Below are 19,094 nucleotides of genomic sequence, written 5' to 3' on the forward strand. Positions count from 1 at the left end.
CTATGGAAAACTGGTATAAATAGGTTATTAAGCATGCCATAACATAAGCAATACTAATAAAGTAACAATGAATAACCTTGCTGTGTAAACCTTTATCCAACTAGGCCATAAAAAATATCAGAACACCTTTTATAGAACACAAGCAACTGCAGCAAGCTTCATCTGTTGTAGAGCATCTTCAGAGTGGATTGGGTCATAGTCTTTACTCTCTTGCTCTGGCTAGTTCGATTTGAGCCATGCTTTCCAGAAGGCTTATCCTGGTCGTTGCACTGACCTGGTACCAAGTGAGTATATGCATGCATTTTTGTGACATGGATTTCTTTATTAATAAAAAATAGAATGTGGTTTTAGGTGTGTAGTTGGTAAACAAGTAAATGACTGTGTTATCATCATGTTATCAATGAGAGGGTAATTTAAATAGCACTATTCTCAAGTATGCTAAAACAATGAACCGACAAATGCCAAATGTTATTAAAATTGTGCATCTGTAGGTTAAGGCACTCTTGCCAAACCAAAAATAAAACACACTATTTTGTTAATCAGTCAATGGTACTGCCAAAACCAAATGAAGGTTCTTTATTGTACTCTGCAAAAGTGAGCCAGTGAACACAACCTTATCCCTAGTGCATAAATGAAAAGGGAGTTACAATAGAATATAGTAAGAGTGGCCTCGCAAGCTAGGTCAGCCTATGTCGTGAAAGGCGCGTTAAGAGTGGAACTGGAATAAATGCATTCTAATTACAATTTTCTATAGACGGTGGCCAAACTGTCTGGAGAAACAGGTAACTGATTCACTATTGCCATGTCTTTCAAGAGTTTAACTGTTTCACTGAAAGATTCTTGAGCTCATGTAATTATTTACATGAGTGAATACGTGTTTCTAAAAGTCTCTCAAATTGCTCTGCTATTTCTACCTGTGCATATTAGTAAACATACGTCGTCTATTCTATTCTGTAGAAATTGATGTGGACAAGGGGCAGGACTGGGATATCTTGGATGTCAATAAGGGTTTGTATATTTCTCTTGGTTTTTATGCTCTGACTATATATTTATATCAATATTCTGAACATACCTCCCCGGGGATGTAAAAAACAACAACACTTTGTTACGGCAGGACTTGACTTGTTGGAGGGTGATATTGAAAATGTCGAGGTGAGTTAGTGTTTCCTGAGATACCTTTACCTGATCAAGTTGAAGTTTTATCCTCCAAGCTGCAGTCACTGTTTGACTAAAGTCATAATATGAAGAGCCTTCTTGATTGTGTTTATACCTAAGCTGTGATTAAGATGATTTTAAATGTGTCCTAATGAGATCTGACATCAAAATCAAAAGGCTAACATCTTACGCAGCAATTTTTTGATGGTAAATCAGAAACAACCTGTGCCAGTTTTTTTGAAAACATTGTTGAATTGTAACGCCAGTTCACACAGAGTTAGAGTTAGGAACTAGCAACAAACCGACATTAAATATAGGTTCTCAAAGGTATCATGTCTTTCTAAATGTTAACCTGTCCTATTCTTCATTCCAATAAGTTGGACGAGAAAAACTCCATCATCGGAGACCAGTACCGTTGGCCGAAAACAATTCCTTACTATATAGAAGAAAGCGTGGGTGAGATGACGCTCTCATATGGAACCTCAAAAGCATCAGAATATTGAAATATTGAAAGTGCATGTACCAAATGGACCAAATGTGTGTGTGTGTGTGTGTGTGTGTGTATGTGTTTGTGTGTATTTGTGTGTGTGTGTGTGTGTGTGTGTGTGTGTGTGTGTGTGTGTGCGTGCGTGCGTGCGTGCGTGCGTGCGTGTGTGTGTGTGTGTGTGTGTGTGTGGACCTGTATGTGTCCTTGTACATACATATCCATGACCTGTAGAGATGAATGCCAAAGGGGTGATTCTGAAGGCCTTTGAGCAATACAGACTGAAGACATGCATTGACTTCACACCATGGAAAGGGGAGGAGAACTACATCTCTGTGTTCAAGGGCAGCGGGTGAGAACAAATCTGCATATTATGCACCTCTATCTCGCTCTATACGTTCATATACATGACAGGCTTGAGTATGGGCTCAAACTTCAAAACCGTTATGATTATGATTTAATTGAATATTACATAGCATATATTCAAACTCATCACTCTCTCACTCATATCTGTTAATAACTTAATAATCCTCCACGAAAAAAATCCAACTGAGGTGCATTACATTATGCTTCAACATCATTTTGGGATAATTATTAGTAATAATTACATCATAGCTTTTCATCATAATCAATAGCCAAGACCACAAATGACCACAAGTGCAATGACATCTTGACAGCTTGAAGAAACGTTTCCTCTGTGTCTGGGGTCTGTGCACAGCTGCTTCTCCTCCGTGGGGAACCGGCGCGAGGGGAAGCAGAGGCTGTCCATCGGCAGTAACTGCGACCGCCTGGGCACCGTGGAGCACGAGTTCCTGCACGCGCTGGGCTTCTGGCACGAGCAGTCCCGGGCGGACCGCGACGACTACGTCAACATCATGTGGGATCAGATTGAGCCGGGTATGGTGTCTGTGTCAGTGGTGAAGACTACCAAATGTCTCTCTCTTACAAACTAACTCTCTAACAACCTGACCCATACATTAGTAGTCACACATACAGCATTTATATACAGTATTTAATATATTTTTGCGTTACAATGCAACATTTGTGTATTCCTTGTAATACCTGGTGGTGATATTGTATGTATTCAGGTATTATGTATGATGGGTGTATGAGGTTTGAGTTGTTAAGAAAATAGTTTCATTAACAACTCGAAACGATGGTTCATGTGCAGGGCACATTCCCCCTTGGAGCCAATAAAGACATGTTCTGTTGTATTCTATTGTATTGTATTCTAACATCTCCCATCTCCAACATGCAAACTCTGTGTGTTCAAACGCAGGCAAGGAACACAACTTCAACAAGTACGACGACAAGGTGTCCAGTTCCCTGGGCGTGCCGTACGACTACGGCTCGGTGATGCACTACAGCAAGACGTCGTTCAACGTCGCCTCAGAGCCCACCATCGTCACCAAGATCCCAGAGTTCATGGACGTGGTCGGCCAACGGATGGAGTTCAGCGACAGCGACCTCCTCAAGCTCAACCGCCTCTACAACTGCAGTGAGTCGAGTGATACCAATAGACCCTTGTGGAAAGGGGTCATCAGAGGACAAACACATGTGTCGCTCATGTGTCGTTTCATACCAGGGCAAGGGTGGTAGACTGAGCTAGTGGAGATAACACATTGCCGACCACTGCTGGTGCTTTGACACACATAAATTAAACAACTGTAAACCACTAAACGGTGGTGATTGCATGCTGCATTATGCACGCTGGACTCAAGTGAGTGTAGGACTGGACTTAACTGAGTACCAATTTATTCAAATATTTAAATTATATGATGTATTTGATGTGGCTATATTATGTAATTATTTCATATTTTTTTATAAAATGTATTTGTTGTTCTAATAACCGAATGCAGTACTATACCAAATGATACTAATAGCTGCTATCTTCACGTAATGTGTAATCCATTACAATAAATTAATTCCCCAGTGTGATGTTTTGCATTATAAATGCTGAACCCAGCGGATTTTAAAATGGTCAAAGTCCAAACAGTATTATTATTTTATTATTTTATTATATTCATGTTTAATAGTTTTGTACCTCACTGATAAATACACCTTCCTAGGCAATTAGGCAAAAGTGTTCTTCTACGATGGCCTTCCCTCTGATTCAGATAAAAAGCTTCCCTTTTTTTTTCTAGAGACAGACTATGTTTTAAGCATGTGGGCTGTGGCACTCATCTGTCTTTTGAGCAGAACAGCATCCGCCATCACTAACCCATCACATGAATCCCATCCACAGCCACCTCTTCCACCTTTGTGGAGAGCTGCAACTTTGAGGAGCTGAACATCTGTGGCATGATCCAGTCTCCGAACAACAAGTGGGAACAGCGTATGGCTGTGAGTGCAGGACCTCAAACGGACTTCAGCTCATTGGGACAATGCAAAGGTAGCGATTACTTGTATACTTGTTATTTATGTTATTCTAGTCATTATTTTGGTTTTACTCTCAGATATACAATGCATTCTATATAGGAATACTTTCGATATAGTTTGGCTATTAAGAATTCTGGAATGCACAATATATTTTGTTTTGTATTTGTGAGTTATACAACCACCTGGTTGCATAAAATAGATCCCAATCACAGCTCATCACCTTATCTGGCCATAAATATATTGGGTCATATAGGCCTAAGTGTTGTTGTTTTGAAAGCGATATGAAGGGAGAACAAAGTACAGGATAATTCCCAGCAACCTACAGCTAAAAGTTAGCAGTTGCAAGTAGGCTACTTCTTCTTAAGTAGGACAGGTCAATAATGTTTACAATACTGTCAGGCCTTTACAATGAGTCAAAATACTACTATTGAATTTAACTTTACCGTGATACACATTATTTTTTAAACAAATGTCTTACATATTGCAACTGAATGTATTGAACATTTGAATGGAAATAGACTTGGTGAGAAATACTGTAAACAACATCATGTATTGTGGCTTGATATGCTTGTGCAGTAATGGACAATGTTACCCACAGGAATGGGCTACTTCATGCATTTCAGCACTGCATCTGGGTCCGCTGGGGACAGTGGATTTCTTGAGAGCCGGTTCCTGTATCCTAAACCTGGGGTCCAGTGCCTGCAGTTCTTCCTCTACAGCAGCGGGGGCGCTAGCGATTCCCTCAAAATTTGGGTGCGGGAGTATGATGAACTCAACCCTGAAGGGCAAATGACGCTGTTTGAGACCATAACAGGTGTGTTCAAATCAACACTAAGCTCACCGTTAAAATCAACACTAAGATCAGCGTCTTTCGGATGAGACGTTAAACCGAGGTCCTGATTCCCTGTGGCTCCCCGCTGTCCTGGCCAAATTCTGTGTCTGGGTTCTTGTACTTTCATGGCCCCTAGTTATCTCCCTGTCTCTGAATTGATGGTTTCATCATTCCGCACCTCTCCACTGTGACAGTGTGGTAAGCGTTCTGGCGCATAGTGGCAGCTGTGCATCCCCCAAGTGGGTGCTACACACTGGTAGTGGATGAGGTGTACCTCATACCCCCTCCTCCACACACACACACACACACACACACACACACACACACACACACACACACACACACACACACACACACACACACACACACTTACTATGTCAAGCACTTTGGGTACCTAGAAAATGAATGCAATAAATTAATTAATAATTAATGTGTCTCGAGGCCATCTGTGTGTTATTTGTGAATAGAACAAAGAAATCTCTCAGATTATTGCTCGTGTTGACCATGTCCGTTTCATCGCTCAAACATGTCAAAGGTTCGAGCGGATCATGGGAGCTGCATCACGTGACTCTCAGCATAACCAAAAAGTCCAGAGTGGTCTTTGATGGGGTGAAGGGAGACGCCTCTGCCACGTTGGGGGGTCTCTCGCTCGATGACGTCAACATTTGGTCCGGCCAATGCCCCCAGCATGTGTGGAAAATACGCAACATCACCAGTCTCCTGGCAACCACGCCAGTAGGCACCAAGGTGTACAGTCCCTCTTTCCTGTCACCGACTGGCTATTCTTTCCAGGTGAGTCCTTACCAACAGCTTGCTCTTGATTTCCACTTCCCAGTGAATAAACCGCACAATAATATTCATATTCAGGCTTTGAATGCCTCTATTGTTATTTATATTCACACTATTCTCTGACTCTTCATGACTACCAATATGGCACGATTCCACAGTTAGTCAACTGTTGCCATCAATTATGAACAGACTAACCCCTATTTTCTGCAATGGAGGGCTATCAATTAATACAGTGGTTCCCAATCAATGGTATACCATATACCAAGGGAGTCTGCGAGCTGTTCCAGGGAAGATTTAGACCATGAATAGAAAGAAGTATGCCCCCGACGCTAAATGATAGCAAAAGTTGATTCATACAGTTTGGGCTGTGTGTATACATGAGACAAAACTGTTTGCAAACACACAATTAACATAACCCTTTGATGGCCATGGGTTATCAATCTACTTACAAGAATATGAATTCAATAGAATATCCACATAAACAACCAGGTTTGAAATTTCCACTGCTTCTGTCATGAATGCGGTCGTCACAGATACCAGTTATTAATGCAAAAATTCTACAAAAAGGAGGGTGGTAGTTTCATCCCGAGTGTTGCCCTGCTGTGCAGGTAGGTGCGTACCTCAATGGAGTCGACACCCGTCCTGACACCATGGGGCTCTACTTGCACCTGACCTCCGGCCCCAACGACGACAGCCTGAAGTGGCCCTGTCCCTGGCACCAGGCCACCATGTCTCTGATGGACCAGCAGTCGGACGTCAGGAGCCGTATGAATATGCAGCGCATGGTCACCACTGATCCAAGCGAGATGGACGGTAAGGCCGCCGGCCAAGCCCAGGGAGGCTGGTGTTGGAACAAGTCAACGGTGTTTGCAGCGCTTTGTGGAAGAAGTTGATTCTTGTCAAGGATCCTAACCTGGTGTATCAAAGTTCAGGGACAGATCAATATCATTTTCTATTTCTATTAGGTAATGTCAAATTACATTACTTTGCTTGTGTCTTTGTGTGTGTGTGTGTGTGTGTGCATGTGTGTCTTTCATCCCATTCCGGTTGTTCAGTTTCCCTCAGGTTCAATCATTTTGCAGACTCTAAAAAATCAAAGCAAACAAGTTAAATCTGAGCACAAAATCGAGTGTCTGCATATGCAAGCATATGCATGCAATTCAAGAGAGAGTGTGCAGATTAGATAACGGTATCGACATTGACCCAGACGCAATAAACAACCACGTCCTAAAAACAAATCACTAGGGCTCTGGGAAGGCAGCAGTCGGGTAGTGAGCAGAAGAGAAGAAATGAGAGTGAAAGAAAGTAAGGTCTCGTTTCCTTCCTCTGACAGGTCAAGAGTTCTTCTGGGACCGGCCCAGTAAGGTGGGGTCCCCGGTGAGCGGCCCTGATGGGAGCTACTACCGCGGCCCTGGCACTGGGACAAGCAACTTCCTCACCCACAGCCGACTGCACAGCAGGAAGTACATTAAAGGAGACGACGCCTACTTCCTCCTGAGTCTGCAAGGTGTGGGACTTTACTGTTGAATGTGATAGTGACAGAGTCTATGAGGACATTGGGTTATTTCTTAATTCAGTTAAGATTTAAGAGCTAGAATTTGATTGTAATTTGTTAGAAAGGGGAAAGCAATCCGTCCGCTATTAGAAAGCAAAATATGTTTTTGATTGGTTGAATATACCTGCCTTTGTGGAGAACCATTTCAATTTTAGATTGCTCACTCATTTGCATGAGTGGATGAAGTTTTCAGAAGGGGATTTTAGTAAAATGTAATTTTACGTGTATTTCTAAAATGGCCAAAATGAACAATGTTAATTTGAGACACTTAGAATGTTGGTGCCAGACAGCTGGTCTTCCCACAGTGAATAATGTATTGGTTCTGGCAGTTTGTGTTCGCTGTTAGCCAATTACACGCTTACAGAGCAACACCATCAGCAACATGATTGGTCGAAACAAAAATATAAGGCAAAATAAAGCGGAACACCCCGTTAACCCAGATGTGAGCTTGTCTATCAGACTAAATGTATCATCCAAGCCTGATTTGTAAGACTATAACATTTCAGCACCCGTAAAACTATTGTCCCTCCTTCAGATATTTCTCAGTTGCTGCTCCCTCAGCCCCTGTCCCGCTCTGCACTCCACCGTAAGGAGAGGGCCCTGGCCCCAGACGTATCCCTGGGGTCCAAGAAACACCTCCACCTGATGATGGTGCTGATGGTGTTAATATTTGTTACGATTTTGTTCATATTTTTTGCATTCTGTTATGTTTGTGTGGGTGGCTTTGTGTTTTTGTGTTTCTCTTCAAAAAGCGAACTGTCAGGGCCGTATCCTGACTGTTTGACATTGAACAAAAAGCGTAAAAATTCAAGGCAACTTTATCTATATAGCACTTTTCATACACAAGGCAGACTCAAAGTGCTTCACATATAAACATTGTCATACAATAAAATAAAATAATAGATAAGTAAAAAGTAAAATAGATAGAAAGTAAAGGCAAAGTTAAAAAACAACATTTTAGAAAGGCAGAGTTAATAATAACTCTGCCTTTCTAAAGCGTAGGCATATACATAAAAAAGCAGCCAAATAACAACATGAAGGAGAAAAAAACAGAACATTATTTGAACGCTGAATCAGACCAATACTTGAATTTCTTACAACGCATGCATGTGTTGTACCCTTAAAAAGGGGAATAGTAGCGGGAGAAAGATTAAAAAAACACAAACACGCAACTCTCCTTCACTCGTCTATTTGAATGAGGAAGAGGAGCGCGAGGAGCCCCGAGGCATTTCATTTCATTTCATTTTTGATTTATTTCATTCATGGTTCTCACATAGTTGCACATTTACATAGTGTACACATTTTCACCATGAATGAAAAGGAGCAGGATGAAGAAAAAACTTATAATACCTGCCCCTCTCTGTTGTTACAAATTTAAATTTAAATGGCTTACTTCAACACCAATATTATTCTCTGTTTCAAAATATTAAAGATAATGAAACGTAGCAATGACAAAAAACAAACAAACAAACAAACAAACAAAATAACGGTTAACACCACTCGTCTATCTATCTTTTTCTTTTTTCCCTTCTTTTTCTCTTTCTCCTCCTTCGTTTTTGTAAATACTTATCTTTTCTTTTTTAAACATTTTCTTAAACTGAGACATACTTGTACAACTTTTCAATTCCTTGCTTTGTGAATGCCATACTTTTACACCTGCAACAGAAATACACCTTTGTTTTAAGCTCAACCTTGCAAATGTATATTTAAAGTCAAGCTTCAGCATTACCAACAGGCATTACCAACAGATCGACGAATCAAACGATCGACGAATATTATTGTTACCATGGTAACAATAATATAACAACAATATATAATACAAACCGTATGTATGAATAAACTGTTATATACAACTTGCTATGAATAAATTGTTATATACAACTTGTCACACATGCTTATTACAATCCATCACAGCTGGGCCGTTTAATGGCACAAAACAAGTCCATCTTGACATTAACCCAAGACTTAGTGCAGTCTCTGTGAAACCGGCGATTCGCGAACGATTCGGTCGGAACGAACGAATCCCGAAGGTGAACGACGAGAACTGATTCCCAAAAAGAAGAGAACTGATTCCTTTTTTTTTTTTAAACATAAAATAAAAATATGGTCACGTAAATAAAAGATACAAACGAACAGAGCTTCGTCTCCCCTCGACTTCATATTGATTGAGTCTAAAACGTTCTCATATTGATTGAGTCTAAAACGTTCTCAAACCACACGTAATGCTCGAGCGGCGTCGTAGGCTAATGCTACAGAAATTAGCTGTTTTCCCGAGCACCGTCACCATCTGAGACCTTCTGGTGGTTTAAAAGGCTCCGTTTGCGGGCGTACCTCATATTTAAAAGCAAAGCGGTGAGGCCAGACACCTGAGATGCCCTGCCAAATGACGTAACTGACCATATGACTTAACAAACTGAACGAACTGAACGAACGAATCAAACGAACGATTTGTGATAGTGAAGGTAACTGAAAGAACTGACTCCCGGAAAAGAATCATTTTGCCCATGCCTAGAAACCACCCGCAGTTTATCTCGATATACTGGTTCCCCCGTCAATAATGAAATACGGAAAGATACGTTCCGGCTCAAAAGTTGGTCAGATAAATGAAGAATAAAACATAATTAAAATTAAAATATTTAACCATAAATATTTAATGGTTACTCAACTTAATTACAAAATAGAAAATGACCTCTCGCGGCCCACCGGCAGTACCTTCGCGGCCCACACTTTGGGAATCACTGGCCTATGCAGGAACATGGAAGGAACATGCCCTTCCCGGGCTGGGATTGGTCCACTCATTTTGACGGTGATTGGCCGAGGCAGGAAACCCCAAAGGATTTAAAGGAGTCAAGATGGCCACCAGGAACAAGCCAGCACTTCCATCCTCCTCCTCTCCCAACAAGTCACACGTCTTCTGAAGTCCTGTATTGTAGTTTAGAAGTTTCTGTTTAAATAGTAGGGGTGGACTGCCGTTTCAGTTGGTATTGTTTCCTCCTGTTTTATTTGAAAGGGAGCTGAGTCGATTGTCATGTTTTCTTAGGTTAGAGTCTCTTGTTTCAGATAGTAAAGTTTTGTTATTTTGGCCTGGGCCCCCCCTGAAGCCTACCTTAGTTAAATTTATGTTTTGTGAATAAATCCTGTATTCAGTTAAAACTGAATAACGTGTGCTCATGGCTACTTGGGAGTTGGGGAAGATGGGGTTTTTTCATGTTGAGTCCTAGGCCCCCCTAGATTGGGGCGTAACAGCATCACTGCTGGTGGTTGCCTTGGTACGTGCGGAAGAGAACGAGGACACAGCGGCAGCAGACTGACACAGCGGTCATCTTAAGAGGGCATGCCTGAATTTCTGGAACAGTGAGTTTAACCATGAGACGTTTTAGTTATGTGAAGCCACCACTAGGGTGCACTGCAAGAACACTATTTCACTTCCTTAATGCCGTTTAATTATATAACGCTTTTTGAATTACTAATGCAAAACAAGACACCACAAAAACACAAGGAATGAAATACAAGGGTTAATATACATTATCGACTTGTTTGCCAGCACTATAGTGGTTAAACCATAAGTATATTCCAAATATGCCATATTTAATGATTTGAGCCCTCTCCCTTGGCTCTTTTATTTGACGGATTAACAATGCTTTGCATCTGTCATAACAGGAAGGCCTAAAGGATTTACCAGCCGTCTTTGATTAACCAGCCATGGGACACCCACAAGACTGCTCACTGAATTACTATGGATTAAAGCAGGGTGAACAAAGCCAAGAAGCTGTGGGTTAATAATGTCCCCCAATACATCAACCACAACATGATTTTGTTAAAGCAAGACCTGAAAGATGAATGAAACATAACTCGCGTTGCCTTCATTCCACTAGTCGCCACATCAAAATAGAAGGGAGGATCATTTTTGTGCCACGCTATTGCAATGCTGAAATCACTCAATTAAAATGCATAAATAAAAATGTTGTAATAAAAACACACCAGTCTCCCTGCTCAAACTATTTATTTTTGTTGATCAAATATAAAGCAATTATAGAAGGATTTTGAGAGTTTGAGAGTTAGAAGTGCTAGCATTGTGAGGCAGAAGGAGGAGTCTGCCATCAGATGAGGAAGACTACTCCCTCAGACACCATGACCTGGTTGTCGTCCTGCATGCGGCCCAGCAGCTGCTCCATCTCCCCCTCCTGGAAGCCCTCGCCCTGGGCCGGAGTGGGGTCCTTGTTGACCAGGCCCAGCAGCTCGGCCACCGCCACCGACTGGGAACGCTTCATCTTAAAGGCATGCAGCAGAGCCCCCTTGAACGCCTTGAGTCTGGAGCACACGATGGAACGATTAAAAACATGTCCCATCATACAGCCCTCTTCAAGGCACTGAAGGTGCTTCACGTGGGGAGGAATACTCCCACCTCATCTACCACCAACGGCCATGTTTACGTGCGTAAGATGCATGAATGTATTTCATGTATGCTTCATTTGGCTGCTTACATTTTTCAGTTTATTATCGAATGTTCTATGTGGGTACATGAACGTGCCATTAAATCAAGATCATATACAGTACATATGCTAGTGAAGCGTAGCGAACAGTCATGTGCCCTGTGCCTTGGTTTCTGAGAGAAACGGGGCATCATCTTGCATAGTGTCCAAGTGTGGATAGTGAAATAGGAGATTGTTTTTGACACTTATTTTGGGAGGCACTCCATACCTGTCCTGAGTTATCTCCTTCTTCCGTAGAGTTTGCGATAAAGGCTTGGGTCTTAGATTGGGTTGTGCTGAAGTAAAATAAAACCATAACATCTATTAATTACATTTAAACTTAAATGTTGGGCAACTTTTACTTGTATCGACATTTAACATAACTATCACTTACCTTATTTTGACATTAACATTGAAGTAAAAGTAAACACTAAATTGGTAGCATTGATTAAATGTACGTAAAATGTAAAGTAAGAGTAAAAGTTAAATTCTGCTTTCTGGGCCAAACTATAAAGGAGTGTTGGGCGTCATACCATTCTCCTCCCCAGCGAAGTCATAAGGATCAGCCTCAGAGTCTGCCATCTTGTTGAGGTCATCTTTGGTGGCCAGAGTGCGTTTCCTAGTTTCAGAAATAAGAAGGCAAATCATTTCGAGGCCCAAGTCATGTTCCATTGATTTGTGTAGCAGTTTAATTCAAGTTGGGGATCAAACTAAAAAAAGCTGCGATACAGATCTAGTGACCTTTTAGATTACCATTGAAGTTTGGAGAACGTTTGCTCCAGATATGGGGATAAAAATAGTAAGTTTAGTTAGTGGCATCTATTGGAGGAAACCTTGACCTAGTAATGGTGTGTTCACCAACAACAACAAAAAGGGGATAAGTTGAATAACAAAGTGGACCTGGTACTTCTCTTTGGATCCTGGCTTTGACTTTCAGACTCTGACTGGGACTGGGACTGCGTCTGGGACTGTGTCTGGGACTGGCTCAGGTCCATGTCTTCATCTGGAGCCTTACGTTTCTTCTCCTTCTCCAGTATCTAGTATACACCATTCAGAGCTGGGGTCATTAGTCAACTCAAATAAATGAAATCAAAAATGCAACTTGTGCATCAAAACTCTGCAGTTTATATCATGCTGGAAATACTTTTATGCATCCTTTTATCTCAAGGCTTTGGCAATAACCTTTTTGAAGTAGGCAAACTGCATCAGTTCAATGGCAGCCTCCGCATCTTCCAGATCAATGGTTTTACTCATTCGGGCTTTGGCATGCGCTGTGCCCAATCGAATCATGGTCTCCAGGGCACGGGCAGTTACCGGGATAGTCTGAGGCAAAAGAGTGACAATCTTATTTGGTTGCAAAGTACTTCTCACACATGGCACACATTTTGTGCGTAAAATCAGCATTCATTTAAGTCATGGTTAGTCAGGCAGGAGCTTCTGCAAGAAGCTGAGTCTGTGAAAGTGGTAAATGGGGTAATACAGACCCTGGCGGACTCCGAGTTGAACTGGTCATGGCTGCGGAGCTTGGAGTACTCGTCTGAGATGTAGTCCGAGGCCTCCTGGGTCAGCATGGGCTTCACCAGCTTGGCCACATGGATGTACTTTCTGATGAACTCCATCGTAACCACCTTCCCCCTAGGGAAAGGAGCAGACGACATGACGCTGGCTGGTATGTTGAGCTGTCCATGAATAGATTAAAGATTGTAGAGCCAAGCACAGGAGTGCATACAATTTGTATTGTACGGGTTACAAAATCTTTATATTTATCTCAGTTCCGGAGACGAAAGCTTACTTCTTTTTACGGCTGTGTAGGATGCTGTCCTTTTCGTATATTTGGAGCTCCTTCTCTGCTGTATCTGTGATGTTAGGGTCCTCTGTGGCAAAGATGTCCACATTGCTTCCCAGAGGCATCGCTTGATAAATACAAAATCACCATGAATTACTGCACCTCAGCAGCACTGTCACTCAGCGGCTTATCCATTTTTAGAGTCATTTTGGAGTGCTTGTCATTTCAAGTGTTCTCTTGCCAATACCACCATTTCCACTGCCTTTGAGGTTTCGTGACTACAAGGCATTAACCGTAACCATCACAGTTTTATTGAGCTATTATAGCACCTCTTCCCACCTCTACCCAAGGGGCTAAAAATGTAGCTCAGCTCTTGTTTGAAAATTGGTAGAACAACACCGTGCTAAATCCTTTCCACAATCCGGTGTGGGCCAAATCACCTTCTGGGGGAGTAGAGCACGATACTTTATGGCTTGGAACAGTGTTGCTTCTAAACCATGGGTCGGGACACAGAATGGGTTTGACCCAACTCAACATGGGTTTGAGGTTGGTCGTGGTCTGCCCACCCACCCACACAGTGTGGTGAGCCCCTGGGCCCCTCTCCTCACCCGTCCCCTCCGGCTCCCCGGGGGTCCGGTAGCGGTGCATGCGCAGCACGTGCTCAGAGATCTGCAGGTCGCTCTCCGGGTCCATGTTGTCCAGCACGATGAAGAGCAGGTCGAAGCGGGACAGCAGGGAGTCCTGCAGGCCGATGTTCTCCATGGGGGTCTTGTACTGGTCATACTGGGGGGGGAGAGAAACAGGATGACGGGGGTCTTATACTGGTCGTACTGTGGAAGAGAAACAGTCAACCTTAACAGACAGCTGTATCTCCTGAGATGCAGGCTCAACATGCACCAACACCAACATAAGTGTGGGTAAACCTTGAAGTCCATCGAGCTATAGTCACCCAAGACTTGACTTTTTTTTTTCTTAAAAGCCCCTGTCTACGAGTCTGTAGTTGCTCAAAAAAACGATTTTAGCAACGTTATTTACCCCAACCATCACACGTTCATGAAAATAAAAACATACAAGGAGGAGAGCTTAACACTGTCGCGATTGGTCCAAAATGAGTGAGCGACATATCAAAGGGCTTCCCTCACCCTGCCATACACGGGGTTAGCAGCAGCCAGCACGCTGCAGCGGGCATTGAGCCGGGCATGGATGCCGGCCTTGGCGATGGTGACGCGGCCCTGCTCCATCACCTCGTGGATGGCCGTCCGGTCCATGTCGGACATCTTGTCGAACTCGTCGATGCACACCACCCCCCGGTCGGCCAACACCATGGCTCCGGCCTCCAGCATCCGCTCACCTGGTCACCAAAACAACCGCCACACAGGCAGGGAGAGACACCCCTTGCCCACGTCACTCAATATCTACACTATAATACCATGCATGTCAGCGTCCCAAAGAAAATTTTTTATGTTTAGTTTATGAAAAAAAAAAAAACCTGCCCTAGTTATATAGAGGCTCAAGCAAGGTTGCGTCAATATTTAACTTGAGATTCACACATTACATTTATTTTTTAATAATAAAAAGATTTACAATACAATGAGTACGTAATTCAGGGATCAAATATAACATTAGGTTTGTTACAGACAATAAAATTAAATTAGCTATCGACAAGACAACGGAGATGTTGACAGGGAAAAAAACAAAAAAAATCAGTGGGGAAGAAGGTCACCGTACCAGTCTCTGTATCCGTGGTGACGGCCGCCGTCAGCCCCACGCCGGTAGAGCCCCTCCCTGTGGTGGGTATGGCCCGGGGAGCCGTGTGGAGCACGTAGCGCAGCAGCTGGGACTTGGCCACTGAGGGGTCACCTACATAGCAACCGGGAGGGGGAGGTGTCCCTTTAAAACGACCAGACCGGCGGGGCGCATGAGCTGCACCGTCATCCTCGGTGTGAGGTGGACCCGTTTACACTGCTGCAAACAAACCGACCTATCAGGAGGATGTTGATGTCCCCGCGGATGCGGGAGCCGTTTTCCAGGATAGTCTCATTCCCTCCCAGCAACAGGCAGAGGATGGCCTTCTTGATGTAGCCGTGGCCGTGGATACTGGGGGCGAGCGAACGGCCCAGGTGTTCAAACACATCCTACGTTGGCAAGGAAAGGCTTAAATTAGCCCTTTGCCAACACTGATTATCTTGCCTTCAACGTTTTGTCCTCTTCCATTTTCTGTCCTCTAGTCTAGATGCTTCATACATCATGTCTTATTTGTGTATTTTCATATACAGTATTATGTCCATTATTGTTTGGATATTTACTGTACATGTATTGTTAATGTTATGCATGTTAAGTCTTTGACCCCAGAAGACTAGCTGGTCATGAAGGAGTCTGCTTGAAAAAAATAAACTCTTAAATGCATTCTAGTGACCCTTATAATATCTTCATCAAGTGACTTCCCTCCAACTTCAAACAATACAGTAGTCAGTGGCCAAAATGTTTATAGGTTTACCAATACAATACCTACCCCAAAAAATAAATCTACCAAACAGACACTGGAAGACTGGCATCATCCAAGCCTACCTTTGGGTGGGCTTTGCAGAACTTCTTGATCTTGTGCACATCATCAGCAGAGAAGGTCGGTACAATTTCCTTGCTCATGAGTTTGACATTATTGACCAGAAGAGTGGTCCTGCAGAGAAAAATAAAATACATAAATAGGCTTCATCAGAAAGACAACACAAGCAATGTCTCATGTATACACTGCCAATCTATCATACTGCTCCCACATTGGCCCTTGCAGGCCGTAACGCCTTATGATCTTCTTAATACATCTTCATTACTGATGTCCTTTATATCAATTACACACTACCCTGCCATCTCTACGCCTCGATTAAATAGCTATCTTTAGATGTCCACCTGGCACACATTTATCTAAATAGCCTTAACCGACAAAAACCCTCTTTGCCCATTCAATCTGTTGTAGGCTGCCACATAAACTACACATTGCACAAGGTCATTCTTTACAGCCACCTGAAACTCAAATAGGCCAATCCAACATGCAGCTGCTGCCGGCTGGAACACATGCCAGAAAACACAAATGATCTTCCCCTCTATGATCATATTCCCTTTCGTACATAGAGATGCTGTATGCATGTATCTAAGAGCCATCATTTAGATTATGGGTTAGCTAACCCTAACCATCATTTTAGCCACTCCCCGCTAATTTCTGACGAATCAGGGAATCTCTTTCCAATCGGGGCGGGATGAGAATCCATCTCGCCTGCAGTCAATTATACGTGAAGCTAGCAGCACCACCAGAGGTGCACAACGGGATGGGTCCCTGAACCTCTCTTTGCATTCAAGCCTCAAGCCCCCCCAAAAAAAAAATCTCTCGGGGTGATCAATTAATCTACGAGTTCACTGAAACATCCCTTAGCAATACAAGAACGCACCATAAACGTAAACGGTAGCGCTTTGTGGCAAGACATTGTAAAGTAGGTCTACTTTCAAGGCATTTCAGGTTTTTGGTCCACAAACGCCTTACATGGCGACGTGCATCGATTTACAAAAGACAAACACCTGCAGCAATTGTTAACACTTGTGGAGGGAGAGCACTCGCACTCAATGCTCTTCAGCACCGGTTTGCCCCCCCCCCACTGACCTGAAGGTGCCCGAGGTGAAGCCACCCTGTTTAGCAGGAAGGCAGCGGTACACGCCCACCAGCTGCACGCGGTCCCCGGGTTTGGCCCGGTCCACCAGGTCGGCGTCCGTGATGACGTCCACCGAGCGGGGCAGCTGGCCGGCGGGAGCCTTCTCGGGCATCTCCTGGATGGTCAGGGTCTGGTGGTCCTGGTAGGCGCACAGCCCGTACTCCGTCTCCAGCGGGTTGTTCTCCTCATCCTGGAGGACACACACACACACACACACACACACACACACACACACACACACACACACACACACACACACACACACACACACACACACACACACACACACACACACACACACACACACACACACACACACACACACACACACACACACACACACACGTGAGGGGTTTTGGGACTGTCGATGGCACGATTATTGTAAACAAAGAGGTACGCCATTTTATAGGCTGTGATTTTATTGAGAACATAATTTATGATCTCAATTGATCCGCATTTACTAGATATGTCAAGGTAATATTAAGCCACACGCTAGCTGAAATGTTACACATTGCGACTTTAACTTAAAAAAAAAGGTGAGGGTCAGTAAAGCGGGAACATCTGGGAAAAAAAGAAAATTCCTGAGAGTCACTATAACATGAAGTTCAAATATAACAGACTACTTAAAGAATGAAGGTGGGAGAAAGATGAACATGACAACCCCAGAGGAGGGTATTATGACCCACAATGCATAGCGGTACCAACCTTGGTAGGGTACACGGCACTGGAGGGGAAGGCGTCGAGAGAGGTGAGGTCTGTGTACTTCCGCTCCAGAGTCTTCTTGGTGGCAGGGCAGTAGTGTACACTCCGCATGATCTTTGGCCTCACAAGAGAACCTTAGAGGAGGGCAAATGAAATAGAAAGGCTGGGACAACCTCAATACAGTGAACCACAGTGACAAACTCACACAAGCACATTACCTCTTTCCCCAGGTCCGTAAATATTCACTTGAAGATGTTGCAGAATTAATTAAACCCATTTACATATATATATAAAAAAAATCCCATTAAAAAGGTCTCAACTCGTGTGCAGGTAAAAACAGTTGAATTTTTTTTACATCAAGTGAGTATTTCATAAAACATCATGTGACAAAATGATGTGGTTCTCACAGGGGTCTACCTACACTTGGTGACAATGCCTTCCACACAGACCAGGTGTCCAAGGTGGCGGGCAGTGAGGGTCCTAGGGCTGACGTGGTTGGTCCCGAAGCTGCCCTCGAACCCAACATGAAAGTCGTCAAACTGTTTGGCAAAGGTAGCATCGATGGAGGCCACCAGATCTTTCAGGGCCTTCTGGAAAGCGATAAGTTCACCGAACGAATCCTTCAGTATACTGCAAAAGGAGAATATAAACAAGAGATCCAGAAACACATCTCTGCAATAAACATAAGAATTTCATCAATAGCCCATTTCTATTTAACGGTTAGTTGTGGTCTATGCATTATGAGGGTTGTTTATACCTCTATTGACTTATATTAGGCAACAGCTCTTAATAGCCATCATTAGGGCAAGGGCATTGATCTTAGCAGCCACCCGATACGAATCACCAAATGTTAGCAACACAACTCACGCCTTCGCTCTCTTTTCGTTCCTCCTTCGCAAATCATTGATGTTCACAATGAGCCGACAAGCGTTATCAGACACCATATTCCTGACCTTCTCATGATAGACACCTTGGTCTTGCTTAAAGGAAAATGAGAAAAACACAACATTTATTCAAATATGTTATTAATTAAATGAAATGGTCTATTCAATTTCATTTTGATAATGTACAATGCACAACTTTAAATTAGCCCACGTCATCATCAAGGAAGTCCAAGTACTCCCTCTGCGCCTCTCTGAGCTCGAGGTCCTCCAGTCCTCCTGTCCCGTCCATCGCCCCTCTCCCGAGGACCGCGCCGGGGCGGCGTCTTATCAGCTTACAGCTGCGCCAATCAGCTAACCA

At 43.3% G+C, this 19,094-nt stretch overlaps 2 protein-coding genes across 2 annotated transcripts; one reads left to right on the top strand and one right to left on the bottom strand.

Moving 5' to 3' along the window:
* Positions 1-236: 236 nt before the first annotated feature.
* mep1ba (meprin A subunit beta a) lies at positions 237-10,536 on the top strand (the record flags this gene model as incomplete). The annotated part of the gene is made up of 15 exons (XM_084473534.1): positions 237-284; positions 755-782; positions 958-1,008; positions 1,115-1,152; positions 1,533-1,611; positions 1,874-1,991; positions 2,358-2,536; positions 2,919-3,137; positions 3,885-4,031; positions 4,617-4,832; positions 5,386-5,642; positions 6,248-6,452; positions 6,973-7,146; positions 7,730-7,854; positions 10,441-10,536. The coding sequence occupies 15 exons, from the start codon at positions 237-239 to the stop codon at positions 10,534-10,536; spliced, it is 1,980 nt and encodes a 659-aa protein (XP_084329660.1).
* A 758-nt stretch (positions 10,537-11,294) lies between these two features.
* On the bottom strand, positions 11,295-19,025 carry mcm3l (MCM3 minichromosome maintenance deficient 3, like; the record flags this gene model as incomplete). Its single annotated transcript, XM_084473374.1, has 17 exons — positions 11,295-11,505; positions 11,896-11,962; positions 12,200-12,285; positions 12,567-12,703; positions 12,849-12,989; positions 13,151-13,301; positions 13,459-13,579; positions 14,061-14,235; positions 14,595-14,803; positions 15,181-15,312; positions 15,434-15,587; positions 16,021-16,129; positions 17,102-17,340; positions 17,856-17,986; positions 18,274-18,482; positions 18,720-18,832; positions 18,948-19,025. The coding sequence occupies 17 exons, from the start codon at positions 19,023-19,025 to the stop codon at positions 11,295-11,297; spliced, it is 2,463 nt and encodes an 820-aa protein (XP_084329500.1).
* Positions 19,026-19,094: the final 69 nt, after the last annotated feature.

This window comes from Micromesistius poutassou (assembly GCF_964030765.1).
Source record: "Micromesistius poutassou genome assembly, chromosome: 9".
Classification (NCBI taxonomy): domain Eukaryota; kingdom Metazoa; phylum Chordata; class Actinopteri; order Gadiformes; family Gadidae; genus Micromesistius; species Micromesistius poutassou.